This window comes from Colletotrichum truncatum (genome assembly GCF_014235925.2).
Source record: "Colletotrichum truncatum strain CMES1059 chromosome Unknown Contig_0005, whole genome shotgun sequence".
Lineage (NCBI taxonomy): Eukaryota > Fungi > Ascomycota > Sordariomycetes > Glomerellales > Glomerellaceae > Colletotrichum > Colletotrichum truncatum.
Genome location: NW_027222402.1, coordinates 3,112,439 through 3,134,283, shown reverse-complemented (window position 1 = coordinate 3,134,283; position 21,845 = coordinate 3,112,439). Strand labels below are relative to the sequence as shown.

The 21,845-nt window shown below is 49.9% G+C and overlaps 5 protein-coding genes across 5 annotated transcripts; 3 read left to right on the top strand and 2 right to left on the bottom strand.

Moving 5' to 3' along the window:
- Window positions 1-126: 126 nt before the first annotated feature.
- Window positions 127-862, bottom strand: CTRU02_208904 (hit family protein 1; the record flags this gene model as incomplete). Its single annotated transcript, XM_036726146.1, has 6 exons — window positions 127-234; window positions 288-302; window positions 360-452; window positions 510-578; window positions 645-727; window positions 817-862. 6 exons carry the CDS (start codon window positions 860-862, stop codon window positions 127-129), a joined length of 414 nt encoding a protein of 137 aa, XP_036582339.1.
- Window positions 863-1,827: 965 nt separating this feature from the next.
- On the top strand, window positions 1,828-2,585 carry CTRU02_208903 (ran-interacting mog1 protein; the record flags this gene model as incomplete). The annotated part of the gene is made up of 3 exons (XM_036726147.1): window positions 1,828-1,904; window positions 1,976-2,191; window positions 2,294-2,585. The coding sequence occupies 3 exons, from the start codon at window positions 1,828-1,830 to the stop codon at window positions 2,583-2,585; spliced, it is 585 nt and encodes a 194-aa protein (XP_036582340.1).
- A 334-nt stretch (window positions 2,586-2,919) lies between these two features.
- CTRU02_208902 (sprt family metallopeptidase) lies at window positions 2,920-4,888 on the bottom strand (the record flags this gene model as incomplete). The annotated part of the gene is made up of 2 exons (XM_036726148.1): window positions 2,920-4,024; window positions 4,071-4,888. 2 exons carry the CDS (start codon window positions 4,886-4,888, stop codon window positions 2,920-2,922), a joined length of 1,923 nt encoding a protein of 640 aa, XP_036582341.1.
- A 7,043-nt stretch (window positions 4,889-11,931) lies between these two features.
- CTRU02_208901 (1,3-beta-glucan synthase component) lies at window positions 11,932-17,894 on the top strand (the record flags this gene model as incomplete). The annotated part of the gene is made up of 3 exons (XM_036726150.1): window positions 11,932-12,146; window positions 12,204-17,495; window positions 17,558-17,894. 3 exons carry the CDS (start codon window positions 11,932-11,934, stop codon window positions 17,892-17,894), a joined length of 5,844 nt encoding a protein of 1,947 aa, XP_036582343.1.
- A 1,244-nt stretch (window positions 17,895-19,138) lies between these two features.
- On the top strand, window positions 19,139-20,958 carry CTRU02_208900 (serine palmitoyl transferase subunit; the record flags this gene model as incomplete). Its single annotated transcript, XM_070205169.1, has 5 exons — window positions 19,139-19,369; window positions 19,427-19,527; window positions 19,604-20,114; window positions 20,184-20,675; window positions 20,731-20,958. 5 exons carry the CDS (start codon window positions 19,139-19,141, stop codon window positions 20,956-20,958), a joined length of 1,563 nt encoding a protein of 520 aa, XP_070061244.1.
- Between the last annotated feature and the right edge of the window lie 887 nt (window positions 20,959-21,845).

Below are 21,845 nucleotides of genomic sequence, written 5' to 3'. Positions count from 1 at the left end.
GAATATACAACACCGAAAGAAATCAAGTTGAAATTACCTTTGAGGCCATTGATGTTACTGAACCTAGAAATGCTTCCTACTAGGTAAACAGCAGTAAGGCTATAATATACCACTTTCAGACTTTATTTACATTTTGGACTTGATCTCCTCAAAAAGGGCCTTAAGCTTATCCATGTCGGTCGCCTGTTGGGGCCAGCCAACACCAAGACCCTCGGTCTCGTTGGGCTTGGGGATCTATGATGGACTGTGTCAGTAAAACAATGCGAAACGTTGGAAAAAACCATTACCATGTGAAAGTGAACCTGTCTAGCGTCAGTAAGGGAATAACATATTAGTCGACCGGGGCAGCGCTTTCTTACGTGGTCAACCACCTGGTGGGCGATGCGGCCGTTGTTCTGAAGGACATTGTAATCTTCAGCTCCGCTTGCGGCGACGAGCTTTTTGACGACTGGCTAATGTCATGGTGTAAGAGATTGAGTAGCTACGAAAATACGCTAATCGGAACGTACAAGAATCTCTCCAAGATGCTCATCGGGAATGTCAGCCAACTTGGCACCGTGGAACTTGGGGATGACGAGCTAACAAACATATGTAAGTCAGAGTGCACCCTAGATATCACTACGATACTCAAATGGACGACTTACTGCGTGGCCACGGCTCAGAGGATTAATGTCAAGAAATGCCAGAGTCTTGTCGCTCTCGAAGAGCTTGAAGCAAGGAATTTCTCCTGTAAGCCGGGTCAACATCACGATGAGAACCTGGAACTGCGGGGGTTCGGAGATGTCTAGGGATTAGGTATGATGCAGATGGACTGACCCTTGATGATCTTGCAAAAGATGCATGAGGCCAAGCTGGAAGACATGATGAACCCTGGGCTTTTTTCAATGCGAAGAAGGGGTCGAAGAGCTGCAAGAAAGGTGGTCGAACACTTGGAATAAAGGAAGGATGTAGACAGCAAAAGTTGATTTGCTTAACAAGAGAGGGAGGAATTGAGATACCCAGGTATAGGCACCACCGTGAGCGGGGATCAACAGCCCGAGGGAAAGGTGTGGGGCTGCTGAGCATTGTGAGGGTACTTAAAGAGTAAAACAGACAGGGAATGCTGGAGTGGGACCTCCTATCGAACTCACCTCTTGCCTTTTACCAGATGTGACCGTTGGATGGCCCAACAGACTCCATTCCACCAATCTTTGGATCCTACTCATCTGGAGCTTCCAGGTTCGAATATATTTTTGATCCCCTTTTTCATCCTTTTTGGGATTGCCTCCATCTGCACGATTACAGCCCTATTATTTTCAAGGTTGTTACGGCACATTTGGCGATGTATTAGCCTTCTAAATGCTGACCATAATTCGTGGATGCAGCGCTGCGACTCCAAGCGCTGTGCAGCACATGTGCGCTGTTCCCTAAGTAGCGCCATGATCCCTGACAGCATCGTCGTCATACCCCTCCATCCCCTCCATTTTTCAGCCCCCCCACATCGGATGACCTTGGGTAAACTTGGATGGAGCTCATCCATTACTTGCAACCACCTAGTGTACGTGTACTGGTAAGGCAGCCATTTAGCCCAGAATATGCCGCTCTCTTGGCATCCTTTTTCCTAAAGCGCCTTCTTCTTGATCGCTTTTGCGATACTTAACTTCTGTCAGCCTATTGTTTGCACAGGGCCGGTCGCCTCGTCTAAGTCCTTACGGCTATCAAAACTTCGACTCTTCTGCCTAGAGAATTATTTTTGTTTCCTGCCCCCTCTTGTTTCCCGAAATACTCGAACGGAGCTATTCGCAACAGACAAGACCAACCAAACTTGTCATTCTATTGAGAGATACCATGACCCGATACAAGAGCACCCCTCTCTACGGCGGCGCCTTGGTCTGTGACCTTCCCGAGAAATTTGCCGACGTCAGGTTCGCTTCTTTCCCCGTCGCACCCTCCGCGCCATAATTGAAGCTGATTAGATGGCCTTGACGGTCAACAGCAAACTGCGGGAGGTGCCCGACACCCAGGAGGTCTGGATCGACCAGGATGGCTTCACAAGCATCATCTTCGACATTACGGAGCGCGTCGGGCCCGCTGGAAGCAGCCCTGAGATTGACGGCCGCGCCATGACTACGCACTTGGAGGAACTCGTCGGAGAAGATATCGATACCGTCAAGGTCTGGAACACAACGGAAACGTCCTTTTCGCGTCTGGGGTGCGTAGCGACCTAGTTGTTTCTCATTCCCCACGATGGCCTCTTTAGTGTCTGTTAAGAAACAAAGAAACCCCCAACTAACATTTGGGATTGTATCTGCAGGACCGACATCCCCGCCTACACTCTCATCGCTACGCAGACGCCACGCTCCAAGTCAGGCTCAGCAGCGCCTGACTTCACCGCCATCATTCTCACATTGCTGCGTCTTGAAAAAGAGTCGACTGACATATTAATCACCATCAACGTGCCTCATATCAAGGGCGAGTACAACGAAGACGATGTCGACCTGGAGCTGGGAAAGCAGGGTAAATTGATCGGCGATGCGGTCGAGTACGCCGCGCGCATTTGGGAGACATTTAAGGTCAAGGATTGGACATTGTTCGTGGAGGTTTAAAGGCAGGCTTGCGTTTCTGGGATATGTGTGAGAACTAAGGCTTAACGGCCTGGGTTGCGGGTGTTTATGAGGAAACTGCACGGGATATCTGAACGAATGCACGAATGGGCTGGGTACTCCTTCCCTGGTAATTGTCAACGGGCGTTATTTGGGAGGCTGACAATTCGCATGCAAAAGACGACGGGGTTCAGGCATGGGAGTATGGGAGATTAGCACTTCCTTTCTCTTAACGACTTTGATAAGGGTCAACAGTGATGCATGTCTAGTTTGTCGTACACACAGTGACATTAGGGATGGTCTTTTAGCCTTGAGGGGCTCTCTTTCATTTACGAGATTACAACGTTATGTTACCTAGTCGAGCACCAATCTTGTCAACGCCCGTCTCCGGAATAGGGGCGCTCTGATCTAACTCAGGAGTAGCGCGGTTGCTAACACTTCGCTTTGCCCACCTGTCGGCAATGATTCTCATTACCTCCTTCTGAGGACTCTTGGGATATTGCCCCTTGACAAGTTTCATCTGCTCCTTGAAAAACATCTGGTACTCGGATGGCTTGGCAGCTGCGCGTGGCACAGGCTTCGTCTGCTTGAGCTGAGCCTTACAGGAGCCACAACGATGGCGCTCAGGATTGATGCTCTTTGAATGCCGCTTATACTCAAGACCGCATTCAGTGCACTCCCAGACGTACTTGAAGTCGATCTCGTACGAGTGCTTCGTGGTGACCTCGATACCTCGGTCGCCAAAAGTTTGCGAACACTTGGCGGCCCATACCTTGAACTCTTTCCCATGGGGATTACCAGTAATACCATTGATCATGAAGTTAGCTAGGTGGCAAAACTCATGTGCAACAACATTAAGAAGGCGGTTCTCATCGTCGATCACTTTCTCCGCGAGCTCGATGGAGGCGTGATGGCGGTGCGTAACGGAATTGTCCGTGCCATCACTCAATTTGCTCCGGACTGTCTCTCGCCTCCAGTTGGCCCTGCCAGCGGTTGTGTTGAGCTTGCTCGACCAGTTTATCTTGATCCCTCCGGTAGACTCTGCCAACAATTGTAGCCTACCCTGGGTGATGTTGTCGTCAAGTTCCCGGAGAAATGCAAGTGCTACATCGTGTTTCCTCTTTTCAAACGACTTTTTCGTCTCTCTCCGTTTAGTACTTTCCGCCCTGCTGGTTCTGGCTTTCACCGGACTTTTCGCTGAGCTTTTCTGCGCGGAAGGTAGAGCCAACTTCTTGGGGGAATGCTCCTCGTTCCACTCATCTACAAACTCTTGGTTCCAGAACAGGTCCATGCTAGGTCTATGCGGAGTTTTTGGAATGCCACAAAGCTTCTTTGGAGACGTCAGGACTTTGTTGGAAAGCCTTGGTGGTGTTGATGGCGGCGTCACGCTGTCGCTGCCTTGATTCTGCTTTTCTTGCTCTCTTTGGTTGTTGATTGTCCTGTTGCATATTAGTAAAGCCAAGGCGTATATACCACGGTACAGCTTACAGATCCATTAGGCGAAGAGTGTCAGTCACCTGGTCCGTCAAATCAACAACCGTTGACTTTGAATGCATGATGTTTTGATCAAGGGTCTTCTCCCCCCGGTGGTTCTTATTTGTACTGCCCTGTAGGGGCTCTTGTCTTCTAGTTAACTTTGAGTTGCTCAATGCAGGATCCAGCGTGTGCCTCAAAGTTGACGGCCGATGTTTTGCGTTGACGATGCCCTCCTGGTGACTCCGAGGGGGATGGCGGCGACCTTTCAAAACAGGCTTTTCGGGGCCAAACGGCATTGAGGTGTCGTCATCCTCGGATTCAGAGGCTGAGTCCCCAAAGAACTCTGAGATGTCGGCTTCGGTAATTTCTGTCGTCTCGTTTGTGCTGTCTTCTGAGTCCTCGCCTACGCTTCGAGACCGAGGGTTAACAGGTTGCTCAACTCGATCTGAATTGCGTAGCACACGAACACTAGCGCTCGGCGAAGTCCTGGTCTCGACAGTAACTTTCAGCAGGTTCTGTTCATCGTTATTCTCGAGTCCTCCCAGAGGTCTCAACAATGGGTTGTCTAATTGCCGTCCAAGTTTTCGACGTCGTACAGTTGGTGGTGCTGTAGAAGGTTCCTGCTTCCTCACGTCCAAATCGCCATCCCTTCTTTTTCCCAAGCCATTTGCCTTCTCATCAATGCCATCTGTCGACTCGCATTTGTTGGTTGTAGTGCGCTGTGCGGAAGACTTCTCGCGACGTCCGATTGTTTTGCTTCTCTGAAAGATGACGTCCAAGTCAGGGAACTCGTCTTCACTGGTTGAAGCAAAATCAACTTTTCCGTTCATTTTATAGAGTGCTTTCGCAGGGTATTTTGCAAGACTTTACATGCCACTTGAAGTCGTTGTTGGTTGGCGTAGCCGTGTGCGAAACCGTTGCACTAGAGCCGCATTAGAGTTGATCGCTGCATGTGGTCGTTGCGAGGGGCAACCGGTCCTGTAATACTCCACTCCCAACAACAGTCATCCAATTGAGTTCGTTACTGGAACTGTGCAGAATACGCATTTCGAAAAAGGGCAATTAACACGTGATGTCGGACATGAGGATTGATTATCAGGGCCAGGACTTGAGTACACTTTTGAGTATGATGATTGGGTTGTCGTAGAAGTACTTGAGGAGCTAAGCTTACGGCTATGGACAACGACCAGGCTGGGCTCATTCCTGGGCCCATCATCTTACACTTCCACCATGGCCAAGAAGCATTGATCTGGTCAGAGTAACACACCAACGGCAATTGAAATGTAATGTACGATAACGGTGTAGATCAGGAGTGGCCATATTCATCCAAGATGTTAGAGAGTCCTCGATTGACGGCGGCTGCAGTGCCGATAATAACATTTTTGCAAAGCTCGATGTGTAACTGCACAGCCCGGTTCTGAAGCAATTTGATGTACCAGGTCCAAACGCCTCCAAGGGAATTGCTCAAATTACAGTGCCGTGGGCCAATTGTCCGACTGAAAGGGTTAGGAAGGCATACACCTCTACAGGCACTATGACAATCGGCACGCACGGAAATTTGCAGTTCGTTCGAGGAGCTACATCATCTTGTGCGGTTTTGGGTAGGTGAAAATTTACATCAGGGTGTACTAAAATGCGCATTGAAAGATACACAGGCTTTAGGAGAAATTGAAATGAGGACTCCACCACGCCACTAACTCTATCGGTTGCAACGGAGCAGACTGGGTCATTCGCAGGCCGCCTGACTGAAAAAGGCACAGTTGCGTAGAAAAGGCACAGAAAGGGAACCAAAAGCAATCAGTCATTCCGCAGACTCTATCATCTGCGATATGGCAGTAGGGGTAAACAACCTCGACCACACTTGCAACTAGATCGAAATTAACATGGCGCGGCTTCATTGGAACAAAGGACGGACAAGCAATGAACAGGCAATGGAAGTTGCACGACCAGTTGTCTTGCATCGAGAAAGACAAAGAGATCTAGCCCTCCCTGGGCGTCTCTTTGTAAACTGAAGTGAAGTAGAGGGTCGTTGCCAACCGTTGTCCAAGAAGCCACTAACCGATGGCCTAGACCATCTTTTCTTTTCGGCGGTTTTGTGATGCCAGCTAGAATGAGACCACGGCTTCGGGGCGTCGATCTGCGGGTTCATCGCTTTTTTAGCCCGACGCTGTTATGGTTGTTACTGGGACTGTGAAATGTTGGATTAACAAGAGGGAAAAGAGGGATGAAACAGGTGAATGTGGCGGTGGCCCACCGCTTTTGAATTGACTTGTAGTTGATGATGTCAGCTCGTCTGACCGCAAAAGGCAATGCTATGGAAACATTGACTTGATTTGAGTTGGTTGTTGATAGTGAATCCACAGCCCCGCCCACAGTGAATTCAGTCTTTCGAGAGAATGACGGCTACGTATGAATACGACCACTGGGAAAGTCAAGGCATCTAAAAAGTAGCCATTCCGGAGTGGCAGGGGGACAACGCTACCTCACTGACGGCCATTGGACAAAAGAGCAATGCATACACGTACTCCGTAACGGCCGGCAAGAGAGCCAGAATGACCCGCGGAAGATCGAGATCAGGGCGAATTCTTTAGGTACAACAAAGTGGATGAGCAAGCAACTGCCACCGGTATGGCACGCTGCTGTACATAGTACGGTTAACACTTTAGAGAGAGAGAAAGACCGAGGCGCCGGCATTTTGGGTTGGACCTAGCCAGCGTGGTACTTTTCTGCTGACAAAGTGGATTGGTGGACGTGTATATGACGGCATTGTCATGGACCGACCTCTCCCGTCGCCTGCGAGAGCCCCCACCGTCTCACGGTTGGAAGCACTACTAGCCAAAACGAAATGACAGACACTACTAGGGGCTAACGCTAAGGCAGCTCTGCACTCTGCGCTGTGGGTGGTTGACTCGTTCCAGGCCGGTACCTGCATCTAACAACGCATCCACACCAAGGGTTTTTAGTGGGCTCATCTTTTATTAGCTCCGGTTCCCAGTTCTGCCCTGCTGCTGTTGTCAATGGGAGGAGACTGGAGCTCCTATACCCCACCCACCCTTCCTCAGTTTGCCCCAAGCCTGTGCAGCAACACCCCAGCTGAGGCTTCGCCTCGGTGGCAGCTCCCTCACACTGTATACTGTGTCCATGATCCACCTCCAGCGTGAGAACTCTGTTGATTCTAGGACAACAATGGACCGACATAGAAGGCCGACGACGAGAACTTGAACCAGTTTCTAGCAAATTGCAGATTCGAGAAAGAAACAAATTGAGAAGTGTTAAATCGCCTTGAGAACCACACGCTCTTGTTTTACATAGAAATCATGGCTAATTGAATACGAAGGCGAATCACCTCTATCTAACACAGCAAGTTGGGGTTCAAGCACCTGAAATGTTACAACCCGTAGTGATACATGTGTGCGTGTGTCAACATTTGCAATTCTTCTCATCATCTTGATTACTGTTGGTAAATCAAGGGTTTTTTTTTTATTTATTTTTTTAATAAAAAAAAAAGTAGTGTATGAACCCGGTCCGTCGTCTTCTGATATTCTAATGTTAACATTTCGTGCTTCGCCTGTGTCGCCAGCGCATGTGGACGTTATTTTTCACAGGCAGACCAGGTGAGTGGGTTGTCATTGTTGGACTGTCTCGATCACTGCGCTGCAATCTGTACTGCCTAGTATGATTAGGCGCCAGGTATCCGTAATTAGTAAAGCTCTGCCTGGTGGCAAGCCAAATGCATCCATCCATTGCAATAGCTGCAGCCCGCAGTAGTAGTATGGATTGCGATACGAAGGACATTAACGAAGCTCGTGTCTATTCTTGGTTGAAAGAAGTCTTGAGCCTGCGCCACATCAGACACGTATTAGTAGTCGCTGCCCAGCTTTCGCCAGCTCGTTCCGTGAATTGTTTTGCCGGATGATGATGATGATAGATTAATTGATAATCAATGTCGCCAATTGATAAAACCTGCTTTTTCCGCTCACGAAGCATCCGGCTCTTAGTCGACCGACCTCGTTTGACCATTTAATCTGGCCTTGTTTGCATTTACGGAACTGAGCTAGGCTGAATGCAACAAATAATCTGCTTGCAAGTCGCAGCTGACAGCTTGCTCAGACTGATGATCCAAACGTAAAGATGCAACTCAATTGGATGCACAAGACCAAAAGCCGGATTTTTTTCTTCCAAATCTTGGACTGGATGTGCTATGTAACAGGGCGAAATCTCCCGAGATGCAGCTAGTGCTATAGTGCATTCACTCCTTGGCACGATGAGACAATAGACGCTGGCGACCCACGTTCATAAGCAAATGTCTGTGTTGCACATTGCTTTGCGCGTCCTTCGAATAAGATAATGAATGAGTCGAACGAACTTTGCTGAAGCTGAGTTAACGATCCTGCAGAGAAGGGGGAAGGGCTGGAAATGCCGAGACGTGGATGCATCCCGAGGCGATGCTGTGACAAGGCATAGTGGAAGGATGGCCCAAGAGCCCGTTGAAAAGAGTGGGTATTGTCAGAGAAGACCCAAATAAGCGCAAGTTTGGACCGCGTCGTCAACAGCAAGGCAAGGCCGACGTCTCTCCCCGTCGGTCAAATGCACGTGAGGTTTGAAATGAGGGTCGAGGTGAGGAGATGAAGCAAGGCGAAGCAGCTGTCGAGACGAAGGGGAGTCTCAACCTTTGATTGCTTCTTCATGTATGATGCAGTTACCACACCCTTTTTCCCTTTCTTTTTGGCCTGTAGCTCAGGAGTAACCCTTGGTTCATACGTAGTAGCCTGAAGTAATAATCGTAATGGCGGTGGATGAGTGGGCCTGAGTGCTGTGCTACCAGTACAAATGGGAAAGGGCATTCAGCGAAAGATGGGAAGGCAGACACGCTGAAGAGAAGTTGGACAGTACAGTATGTGCCTATGCCTGTCATTATTTGCTCTCTGTTTCTCGCTCTCGCCAAAGATATCAGGGGAGCAGAGGAGACAGAAGTACGTACCGTGAGAAGACTAGTGATAATGGGACAAGGCTCAAACACCAGACGCATTCGCAACGAGACGAACACTCAACTTCCATAGCTAAACCAATAAGCGGCCGATCTGGTCTGACTTGGAGATGACCTTGAAATAATCCTGGTCAAGCAAGTCCCGGAACGCCCGGCCTCTGTTCAACAATCCTAGGCGTCCATCCCCCTGAAGCCCATTCTAACTACATGTAGGATATTTATGCCACCCGAGCGACAATAAAAAAGAAAAGAAAAAAGACACTTTCTCCTTGGCCAGCATGAGGAACTGTGACTGTTTTCCGCCCGCTGCAGCCCTCTTGTGAAGTGATATTTCGGGTCGCCATACCATTTACTGTGAAAGGAGCAGAATCTGATATTACGCACGGTACACCTACATTTGGGAGTACCAACGCTGCGCTCATTTAATGAAGGTCTTGGTCATATCGAGGACTGGAAGTGCCAGGCCGCAATGAAGTTCATTCTGTTCATGATTGCTTATAGGACGCCCATAGCCGACCCATCATTGTGCCATAAGTCTGATCTCCCACTTCGCACTAAAGTCAACAAGGTATCCAAGATTCAATCGTGCCATGGTCAAAGCCATGACGAGGGTAACTCGTCTGAGGAAGCAGAACAAAGAGAGGACTACCAAGTTGGAAGTTGTGAGTCAATTGCCATACAAAACAACGGAGGATGGGACTAGGGAGTAAATGGAGTGAAGACCACTATCTCACATGGTTGGTACCCAGACACCAAAGACGGAATCAAGAAAAATGAAGAAAGAATATAAAGAAAGCAAATGGGGGCTTAGATCAACAGCACAGTTTCGAGTTGCTAAACAGCTTCGGGAAGCAGAACTCGTGCTCTGCTTGCGGAGGAGATGCTTGAATTGCTAGTACTGGTTGTTGGAGAGTGCCCAGTCGAGACCGTTGCTCCCTGTGGCAATGGTGAAAGGCCTTGCTTGCCAGGCAAAGCAAAGTGCGTATGATTTGAGACTGGACTAACTCTGGAATGGTGTTCCCGCCCGGTGGGGTCGGAAAACACCCCTCCCCCAAACGTCGCCGATGAACTTTCCATCCGTCCTTCCATGCCCTGTCAATCCCCCTGTCCAGGTCCGAGGCATCCCGTTTCTTGATTTAGCACGGCCACTGCTAGTTCAAACCCAATGGCTCTTCCAAGATTGCCCCTAACAGAATATGTGGGTGTGGAACTTGTTGCACACTACGGATTTTATTAAGCTCTTATGCAAAAGACTGTACTCAAATGGTCTTCATCCACGTCTAGCGCATGCGAACAGGTTTCGATGCAATGTACCTTCGCCTACTTTCATTGATGCTGTCCTTCTGATACTGGATCTCAACCACAAGCAATGAAACCAATCGAGTCCTATTCGCTGAGAGGCCGGAAAGAGGTGACCATTACATCGTAGCTGGGCGCATGGTGGATACCTTGTATACAGTGCCTGGCCTTGCGACCACACACCATCGATGACCTGAGGTCTCTCAAAGTCCTCGCCCGCAGACACGACACGCTGTCAGCCCGGTTCCTTGCCCAGACGGCCCCAATCTGCAAGTGCTGGCCAGTTAGCGCTCGAGATTGTGCCGCACAGCCACCTTTCCATCAGCAAAACGTCCAAAGGCTCCATTTTTTCGGGCGCGCCCCGCTTGTATCTTGTACCCTTTCTCCTGGACGCTTCCCTGTACGGGATCGTCCATCTACAATTCGTCCCCAAACTTGGATCGGGACAGCAGGTGCCTGGTGTTTCTGCGTTCCTGTTCTCTTCTCCTCTTCCATCCCCTGCCTCTGTCTCTCCTTTTTTTTTTTTTTTTTTTTTTTCCCTCGCTCCTCCCGTTCCCCTTGCCCATTCCCCTTCGGTTGCCTTAGACCTTCAGGGCACTGCACGTAGCAAGGAGGGGAAAAGGAGACGTGAACCTCCTGCTCTCCTAGTTCAATTTGTCCTATCCCTCCGTAGCACACATATTCTGGACCGGTTTCTCTTGCATCGTCATTGGTGAAAAGTGGTAACCCTCTGCTTGCCCTTTTCTGTTTCCCTCCTGTACATTTCGCACCCATCTTTCAAACCCCCTGGGGCCCTCCCTAACTATACACTAGTAGCCACCCGCACCTACTTTCCTTACTACTACGCGGTTCCCCTTTTTATGGCATTGTGGCGTGGGTGTGCTTGTGTAAGGTACCTCGCCTCATCTTCCAACACCCACACCTCCACCAGTGTTTGCACTTCCACCACAACCCGCGTTCCGTCACCCCTTTCTTTCCTCCCGACACTTACCTTAATTCACCACGCTCGTTTCTGAGACGGCCTGTAGAGGCAGTCACGAACACAGAAATATTCTTTCACCCATCCGGTCAAACCCTTGCGCTTCTTCTCTTCTCTCGGGGCAGAGTTGGTCAAGCTTTTTTGCTTCATTGACGTGCTGCTCGTTTTCGACTGGGTAGATGCACCGCTCCCGGCTCCCAACCCCCTTTGGCACTTGACTTGACCGAAACCCATCACCAAGCCAACTACGCCAATCGCTCCGTTTTCCTGCTTACCCATCCTCACTTTTCTGAAAGAGTCGGCCATTCCACGCGCTGAGCCACTGGACGCGCCCGGCTTCACAACAGAACGACTGTCGCTATCTCTCGTTGTGCCGGCCACATCAGTCTAGGCTCACAATCACCAGTATCTTGCTGGTTCGTTATCTCGAACTCAATTAAACCTCATGAGAGATCTGAACGGTCAGTTGAAAATCCCTCCCTGTTCCCTTCACACCTTCTGTACACGATCGCAGATCACTTCACACTCGACGCCCTGCCTGCAACTTGACTATTGTCCATCAAATCATGAAGACTAACAGACTGATTTAGATAACTAATTCCACAAATATGTCTGGATACCCAGCCGCCGGTGGTGGTGGTGGTAGTGGTGGTGGTGGCGGCCACCATGACTACGACGACGGCTACGGCCAACAGGGCCGCGGCCATGGAAATAACGGAAATCAGCAGACGGATTCGTACTATCAGGATGACCAGTACTATGATCAGCATGGTTACGATGACCGTGGTCATCATCAAGGCAATGATGGTTACTACGACGAGTCGTAAGTTCATCCATCTCCATTTCCTTACGATGCCTTATCTAACTCCAAAATGCACAGGGGCTACTACAACGCCGACCCGAACAACCCTTATCACCAAGAAGGTGGCTATTACGACGGCCAAGACCAGTACCAAGACGACTATTACAATAACAACAATAACAACGGAGGCGGCGGAGGGTATTATGATCAAGACTATAATCAGGGATACGGTTCCGGCGCTCGTCGGCACGGTTCTGAAGAGGACTCGGAGACATTCAGCGACTTTACAATGAGGTCAGACATGGCTAGGGCCGCTGACATGGACTACTATGGAAGAGGTGACGAGCGTTACAACAGCTACGACCAAGGCGGTGCTCGAGGCTTTCGACCTCCCTCTTCCCAGATCTCATACGGTGGCAATCGCTCATCTGGTGCTTCGACCCCCAACTACGGCATGGACTATGCCAACATGATGTCGGCCGCTTCTCGGGAGCCGTACCCTGCCTGGACCTCGGATGCCCAAATCCCCTTGTCCAAAGAAGAGGTTGAGGACATTTTCCTTGACCTCACATCCAAGTTTGGTTTCCAGCGCGACAGCATGCGCAACATGTACGATCATCTGATGACTCTGCTTGATTCAAGAGCTTCGCGCATGACACCCAACCAAGCTCTCCTGTCGCTGCATGCGGATTATATCGGTGGTGACAACGCCAACTACCGCAAGTGGTACTTCGCAGCCCACCTGGACCTGGATGACGCTGTTGGTTTCGCCAACATGAAGAAGGGCAAAGGCCTGAAGAGGAAGGCGAAGAAGAACAAGAAGAAGGGCGACCCCGAAAACGAAGCTGAAGCTTTGGAAGACCTCGAAGGTGACAACAGCCTCGAGGCCGCTGAGTACCGTTGGAAGACCCGCATGAACCGAATGTCCCAACATGACCGCGTGCGCCAGCTTGCACTCTATCTGCTGTGCTGGGGCGAGGCCAACCAAGTTCGCTTCATGCCCGAATGTCTTTGCTTTATCTTCAAGTGCGCTGACGATTACCTCAACTCCCCCGCGTGTCAAAACTTGGTTGAGCCCGTTGAAGAGTTTACATTTCTCAACAATGTCATTACTCCTCTCTACCAGTACTGTAGAGACCAGGGTTATGAGATCTCTGACGGCGTCTACGTTCGTCGCGAGCGCGACCACGACCAAATCATTGGATATGACGACTGCAATCAGCTTTTCTGGTACCCGGAGGGTATTGAAAAGATCGTGCTTGGCGATAAGACTCGTCTTGTTGACATTCCTCCGGCTGAGCGATACCTCAAATTCCAAGACATCAACTGGAAAAAATGTTTCTTCAAGACGTACAAGGAGACTCGTTCTTGGTTCCACTTGCTTGTTAATTTCAACCGCATCTGGATCATCCACTTGACTATGTTCTGGTTCTACACCTCTGCCAACGCTCCCAGTTTGATTGTGGGATCCGCATACGAGCAGCAGGTTAATCAGCAGCCATCAACTGCTCAGCTATTCTCTGTCATGGGTCTTGGCGGCTCCATTGCAGCACTTATCCAGGTTTTGGCAACTTTGGCTGAATGGGCCTACGTCCCTCGTCGTTGGGCTGGCGCACAGCACTTGACTAAACGTCTTCTATTCTTGATTCTCATCTTGGTCATCAACGTTGCCCCTTTCTTGTTTGTCTTCAAGATCATCCCCGGCGTCAACGACCAGATTGCCAAAATTTTGGCAATAGTGCAGTTCGTCATCGCGCTTCTCACATTCCTTTTCTACTCAGTCATGCCTCTTGGCGGGCTGTTTGGAAGTTATTTGACCAAGAACTCCCGCAAATATGTTGCAAGTCAGACGTTTACTGCCAGCTACCCGCGCTTGACTGGTAATGACATGGCAATGTCGTATGGCCTCTGGGTCTGCGTTTTTGGTGCGAAATTCGGCGCATCCTACGCCTACCTGACTCTTTCATTCAGGGATCCCATCAGATTTCTGTCCATCATGAAGATTGAGTGTCTCGGAGACAAAATCTTTGGGGACGTTCTTTGCAAGAAGCAGCCCTATATCCTATTGGCACTAATGGCCTTCACGGACTTGATCTTCTTCTTCCTTGATACGTACCTGTGGTACGTGTTGGTCAACTCTTTCTTCTCCATTGCCAGATCTTTCTACATCGGATCCTCGATCTTGACGCCTTGGAGAAACATCTTCTCCCGGCTGCCGAAGCGTATCTATTCCAAGATCCTCGCAACAACAGACATGGAGATTAAGTACAAGCCGAAGGTTCTCATCTCTCAGGTTTGGAACGCCATTGTCATCTCCATGTACCGAGAGCACTTGTTGGCCATCGATCATGTTCAGAAGCTTCTGTACCACCAGGTTCCTTCCGAGCAAGAGGGCAAGAGGACCTTGAGAGCACCTACATTCTTCGTTTCTCAGGAGGATCACTCCTTCAAGACAGAATTCTTCCCCGCTAACAGTGAGGCCGAACGGCGCTTTTCCTTCTTCGCCCAGTCGCTGTCAACGCCAATTCCTGAACCTCTCCCTGTCGATAACATGCCAACTTTCACTGTCATGATTCCTCACTATAGCGAAAAGATCTTACTTTCCCTTCGCGAGATCATTCGTGAGGATGAGCCTTATTCGCGCGTCACATTGCTAGAGTATCTGAAGCAGTTGCACCCTCATGAGTGGGATTGCTTTGTAAAAGACACCAAGATCCTGGCTGACGAGACGTCTCAATACAACGGCGACAACGAGAAGAACGAAAAGGATACGGCAAAGAGCAAGATTGATGATCTGCCATTCTACTGCATTGGTTTCAAGTCTTCTGCGCCCGAGTACACCCTACGAACCCGTATCTGGGCCTCCCTTCGCTTCCAGACCTTGTACCGCACTATTTCCGGCTTCATGAACTATAGCAGAGCCATCAAGCTTTTATATCGTGTGGAGAATCCCGAGGTTGTTCAGATGTTTGGAGGCAATTCAGACAAGCTGGAACGAGAACTTGAGCGTATGGCTCGCCGCAAGTTCAAGATTTGTGTGTCGATGCAGCGTTTTGCCAAGTTCAAGAAGGAGGAGATGGAAAATGCTGAATTTCTGCTTCGTGCCTATCCCGACCTTCAGATTGCTTATCTCGACGAGGAGCCTCCTGCTGCGGAGGGAGAGGAGCCACGTCTGTACTCTGCCCTGATTGATGGACACTCCGAAATCATGGAGAACGGAATGCGCAAGCCCAAATTCCGCATCCAGCTCTCTGGCAATCCTATTTTGGGAGATGGTAAATCCGACAACCAAAACCACGCGCTCATCTTTTACCGGGGCGAATACATTCAGCTCATCGATGCCAACCAGGACAATTACTTGGAGGAGTGCCTCAAGATTCGGAGTGTTCTGGCCGAGTTCGAGGAGATGAAGACTGATGATATCAGCCCTTATACCCCTGGTGTGAAGAACAAGGTGACTGCTCCCGTAGCCATTCTTGGTGCCCGCGAGTACATCTTCTCTGAGAACATTGGTATCCTTGGTGACGTCGCAGCTGGAAAGGAACAGACGTTTGGTACTCTCTTTGCCCGTACTTTGGCTCAGATCGGCGGTAAGCTGCACTACGGCCATCCTGATTTCCTCAACGGTATCTTCATGACAACTCGCGGCGGCGTCTCGAAAGCTCAGAAAGGCCTTCATCTCAACGAGGATATTTACGCTGGTATGAACGCCATTTTGCGTGGTGGCAGAATCAAGCACTGCGAATACTACCAGTGTGGCAAGGGTCGTGATTTGGGCTTCGGCTCAATTCTGAATTTCACCACGAAGATTGGTACTGGTATGGGTGAGCAGATGCTCTCTCGCGAATACTACTATCTAGGAACCCAGCTGCCCTTGGATCGGTTCCTCTCTTTTTACTACGCCCATCCCGGTTTCCATCTGAACAACATGTTTATCATGCTCTCTGTTCAGCTGTTCATGATTTGTCTCCTCAGCTTGGGAGCTCTCCGACACGAGACTATCAAGTGCGACTACAACCGCGATGTTCCCATCACCGACCCTCTCATGCCGACTGGCTGTCAAAACACTGACGCTCTTATGGACTGGGTTTACCGTTGCATCTTGTCGATTATCTTCGTCTTGCTTTTGGCTTTCGTCCCTTTGATCTTCCAGGAGTTGTCCGAGAGGGGTTTCTTGCGAGCCAGCAAGCGTCTCGCCAAGCAGTTCCTTTCGCTTTCACCTTTCTTCGAAGTCTTCGTTTGCCAAATTTATGCCAATTCAGTACAACAGGATCTCTCTTTTGGCGGCGCACGATACATTGGTACCGGCCGTGGTTTCGCGACTGCCCGCATCCCCTTCGGCGTTCTATACTCGCGTTTCGCGGGCCCGTCCATCTACTTCGGAGCCCGTCTCTTGATGATGTTGCTTTTTGCCACTGTTACCATCTGGCAATCAGCGCTTGTCTACTTCTGGATCTCCCTGCTCGCCTTGGTCATCTCACCATTCCTCTACAACCCTCACCAGTTTGCTTGGAGCGATTTCTTCATTGACTACCGCGATTTCCTTCGATGGCTCTCGCGTGGTAACTCTCGCTCTCATGCCTCCTCATGGATCGCCTTCTGCCGTCTGTCTCGTACCCGTATTACAGGTTACAAGCGCAAGGCTCTTGGTGACCCTTCTGCGAAGATGTCATCCGACGTTCCCCGTGCCGCCATCACGAACTTGTTCTGGGGTGAGATCTTGACCCCTCTCCTGTTGGTGGTTGTTACCGTCATTCCATACCTGTATATCAATGCGCAGACTGGTGTAACCGAGGAAAACAACCGAGACACTAACGAGTTGATCATGGCTACCAACTCGCTGATCAGGGTTGGTCTCGTGGCACTCGCCCCCATCGCTATTAACGCTGGTGCCCTGATGGTATTCTTCTTCATGGCGTGCTTTATGGGTCCCCTCCTAAGCATGTGCTGCAAGAAGTTTGGCAGCGTGCTTGCGGCAATTGCTCATGGCATAGCCGTAGTTGTTCTCCTGGTTTTCTTCGAGGTTATGTTCCTCCTGGAAGGGTTTGTCTTTGCGAGAACCTTGCTTGGCATGATTGCTGTTGTTGCCATTCAGCGCTTCATTTTCAAGCTGATCATTTCACTCACTTTGACGCGTGAAATTAAGACGGACCAGTCCAACATTGCCTTCTGGACGGGTAAATGGTACTCTATGGGATGGCACTCAGTTTCACAGCCTGCTCGTGAGTTCCTTTGCAAGATAACAGAGTTGGGCATGTTTGCGGCCGACTTCGTGTTGGGTCATTTCCTCCTTTTCATCATGCTGCCGGTTATTCTTGTTCCCAAGATTGACATGCTGCACTCAATGATGCTCTTCTGGCTTCGCCCTGGGTAAGTTCTTGGTTTACATCCTCTTCCAGCTCTATGAGATGGTGACTAACTCTGTTTTGTAGTCGTCAAATTCGCCCACCAATCTACTCAATGAAGCAGTCTAAGCTGAGGCGCAAGCGTGTCTTCAGATATGCCATCCTCTACTTCACCCTGTTCGTTGTTTTCATGGCTCTCATGATTGGCCCTGCGGTTGCGGGTGACAAGATTCCTACCAACATCTTCAAGGAACTGAACTCGAAGGACTTAAGGCTGCTCCAACCTAATTTGAACCACGACAACACGCAGAATGATACCCAGACTGGCACAGGAAGGAAAGACTATTCTGGGCCGGGCAAATCATCGACGGGTACTGCTCGGGCAACGAGCACTGGCGGCTCCAACAGAGTCCGTCTGTTTTAATACCGATTGTAACATCAGACGAATAGTTGGCCGAAAAGAGGAGATGTCGCCATCACATAGAGGCACGGGGCTAGTGACGAGATATCCGCAGTCCTCGCCGCGGCGACGTGTTTTTAATGTCCATTGTCAGGCGTGTTTTACAGTCATTAGTAGCTAGCTTTTCATTTCTCCCTCTTTTTCTATTCTTTTTTTTCTTTGTTGTTCCGGGCAAGGAATATGGCTAGCATGGAATTCGCGGCTCTTAGACCTGCAGGTTACGTATATTGTCAATTGCCCACAGGAAGACTGAGCGGGCGTATAATCAGACTACGTTGAGTTCGGTAAATCTCTCTGACCGTACATGTCTTGCCGATGTAATAGCGTTGCGCTTGGTGCGGTGACTTATAGCTAGGTGCCGATCGTGATGATGAATGGGTAGGAGTGATGCAGAACACAACATCCCAGGAAAAGACGTGTAAGACGCAATAGGGCGTTAATTGGACCAATTCAGTCGTGGCGGTGTTTTGGCACAATGCTACTAGCGTGGATAACCTTGATTCAATTGTTGGCCAGGAGTTGGCAAGGTGCTCTGAATAGGGGCCCCGACCGTGGTAATGTTTTTTCAGTTTTACGATTCTCTGCCCCTGAGATGAAAATGCGGGGCGATCCAATGAAAAAAGTAGGAATGTTTTGCTAGGGGCGGTTGGTAGAAAAACGCGTCAAAGGGTTGCCCATTTCAGCCTCCAAGCAGTGCTCACGGTCCTCGATGTACGGAGTACGTAATTGCTGGTCCTCAACTGGTACGCCTACCAGATGCTTTACTGTCCACCATTTGTAACACCTTGGTTGCAATTGCCTTGAGACCAGTTTAAACAGGCATGGGGTGTCAAGTACAAGCAAGTTGGGGCATCTTCAGGCGTATGTTTCGCTAGGGGCCGAACCATACAGTTTACTTTGAAGACTAAGCCGCCGGGCATCGGCACCTAGGTTTCGAACACGGGCTTGCATCCCCAGCTACTTTTACTACCCGACATTTAATGGGTCCTTCAGCGCTCACCGACCCTCGTCGCCAACTTCATTTCCTCTCGAACCCGGACTCCCCGGCTCCTGTCTACCCAATTTGCCTTGCCACGTCTGCGCTTCTACTCGATTTCGGGCGCGTTTACGTTGGCTGCGCAAATACTTGCGCATACTCTAGATCCGACTCCCGCTAATCGCACCCCGCCACTTCGAATCTCAGTCAGTTACCAAAAGCCAAACCCGCCATGGACGCAAGCGAAGCCCAGACTATGGTGGCCGCCTGGCTGCGCGATGCTGTCGCTGCCTTCCAGAAGGTCCCTGGATCCGCCGTACTCATCCGATATGTTCAGTCGAGTTACCAAAATGACCCTATTCGCTCTGGTATCGAGCTGGTTCTTTTCATCTTCTTCGTCCGCTACCTACTCTCGCCATCCTACTCGACTCAGAAGCAGAACTTTATTAAACTACGTGACGATGTCTGTTCCTCGTCTTCTTTTGTTCGCTTTTCGGAACCGGAACTGACCTGATTACAGGAAATCGACGAGCTTGTCGAAGATTGGACTCCCGAGCCGCTTGTGCCTCCTCAGAACTCGCTCGAGGAAATGGAGAGCGAGCGACTGCCTGTAATCGTTGGGTAAGAAACTTGTCTCCCTTCCCCCTTTCGCTTCGCTTGATTCCTGAAGAAAGCCGACGTGTCTAATCTGCCTCAGACCTACTGGACCCAAAACCAAACTTGCAAGCGGCCGCACCGTGACGAACCTCGCGTCCTACAACTTTTATAACTTCAACGCGAACGAGCAAATCAAGGACAAGGCCATTCAGACGCTGCGCACCTATGGTGTAGGCCCCTGCGGTCCTCCCCAGTTCTACGGCACTCAGGATGTGCACATGAAGACTGAGGCAGACATTGCGGCTTACCTTGGCACAGAGGCATGCATTGTCTACGCTCAAGCATTCTCTACCATTTCCAGCGTCATTCCGGCTTTCTGCAAACGCGGAGACATCATCGTGGCGGATCGCGCCGTTAACTACTCCATTCGCAAGGGACTGGAGGCTTCCCGGAGCACCATTAAGTGGTATGCTCATGGAGACATGGATGACCTGGAACGTGTTATGCAAAAGGTGGTTAAGGACCAAAGAGGCAAAAAGTTGACACGCAGGTTCATTGTTACAGAGGGTCTATTCGAAACCACCGGTGACCATGCTGATCTCCCCAGACTCGTAAGTTCCTCCGTGAGGACGTAGGTATACCATCTTGCCCAGATGAGTGGACTAACGAAGTGGTTACAGGTTACACTGAAGGAGAAGTACAAGTTCCGCATCATTCTTGACGAGACTTGGTCTTTTGGTGTTCTCGGCCGTACCGGCCGTGGCCTCACTGAGGCACAGAACGTCGACCCGTCGCAGGTAGACATGATTGCAGGCTCTCTTGCCGGTCCTCTTTGTGCTGGCGGTGGGTTCTGCGCCGGAGCCAAAGATGTTGTTGAGCATCAGCGACTTACTGCAGCGTCATACACCTTTTCGGCCGCCCTTCCTGCTATGCTGGCTGTTACGGCTAGTGAAACCCTTAGCGTCTTGCAGTCCAATCCAGATATCTTGACGCAGTGTCGTGAAAACATCAAGGCTATGAAGACACAGCTGGACCCCCGCAGTGACTGGGTTGTATGCACCAGCTCACCCGAGAACCCAATCATGCTCCTTGTGCTGAAGCCCGAGGTTGTTGCGGCACGAAAACTTACGAGAGAAGACCAAGAGCGTCTGCTGCAAGAATGCGTTGACGAGGTAAGCTGTATTCGCCTGCAACCCATTCGGTTACTAGACGTTTTGCTAATCTTGGCCTGTGCGACTGAAGGCACTCGCAAATGGGGTTTTGATTACCCGTCTGAAGAGTATGGCTATTGCCAATGACCTTGATCCCAAGGATGACAGCTGGAAGATCCAGCCGGCACTCAAGGTCTGCATTACATCTGGTTTGCCAAAGAAAGACATTGAAAAGGCAGGTGTCACCATCCGACATGCCATCACAAAAGTGATGACGCGAAAGTCAAGCACAAAGTCATCGTGAGAGACGGACAACTCCTCCGGCGGAAGTATCGAAAGTCGCCAGGAAATGGATCATGCTGTGATGAGTGAGGGAAGGTATTGTTCTGTGGGGCGTTTGTTATCACGTGTGTATGTGCTTGGCTTGGATCGGCTAGAAACACCGCTCGAGCAGCGTTTATGTGTTTCTCTCATGTTCCCGTCAAGGCCGAAAGTCTTTTGGAGGCAGTCGAGATTCTGTGAACCATGCGGCGGGTTATTCTTTAAATGTAAAACTAAGGATACATCTATTAATATAAGATAAAGAATAGCGAGGCTAGTAATATATAAGAGGTTGGTGCTATTTTTCGCACTACTTTGGAAGTACGGAGTGATAAACCATAGCGCTCGACATACCAGTCAGGGGCTAAGCTGAGTACAAAAGCGCATTACAATGTCGTAAAAAGCAAAACGTCTCCGTTGTGGTATGTACGTCGGCGTTACATCAAGTTGCAGATGCTGGTTTGGTTATGGCTTGAGTGAGTTGCTTTTGTTTGCCCACTGCTCATCAGCTCCTATCGCAGCCACGGCCTCCCCTGCGACACCTTTTTGGACTAGGACCCGGTACATGGCTTATTCTCTTTTCTACTTCTTCTTTTTCTTCTTCTTCTTTGGTTATAAGCGAGGCAAGGGCAGATTATCTCGGCTTTCTTGAGGCTTGAAACATGTGAGGTGCCTCAGCGAGTACTGCCTCAAGGTTCTTCCCACCTGGTCTGCTACATCCTGTTTTACCCATTTAGTCGGAGATTCTGAAGGGGGATATACTCTTTTCCTCGCCGTCATCGTCACACGATGTGCTCAAAGTTATTAAAGCCGTCAATTCTTCTTCTTGTGCGACCTCGCCATACCTATAATACACAGACAAAGTGGACC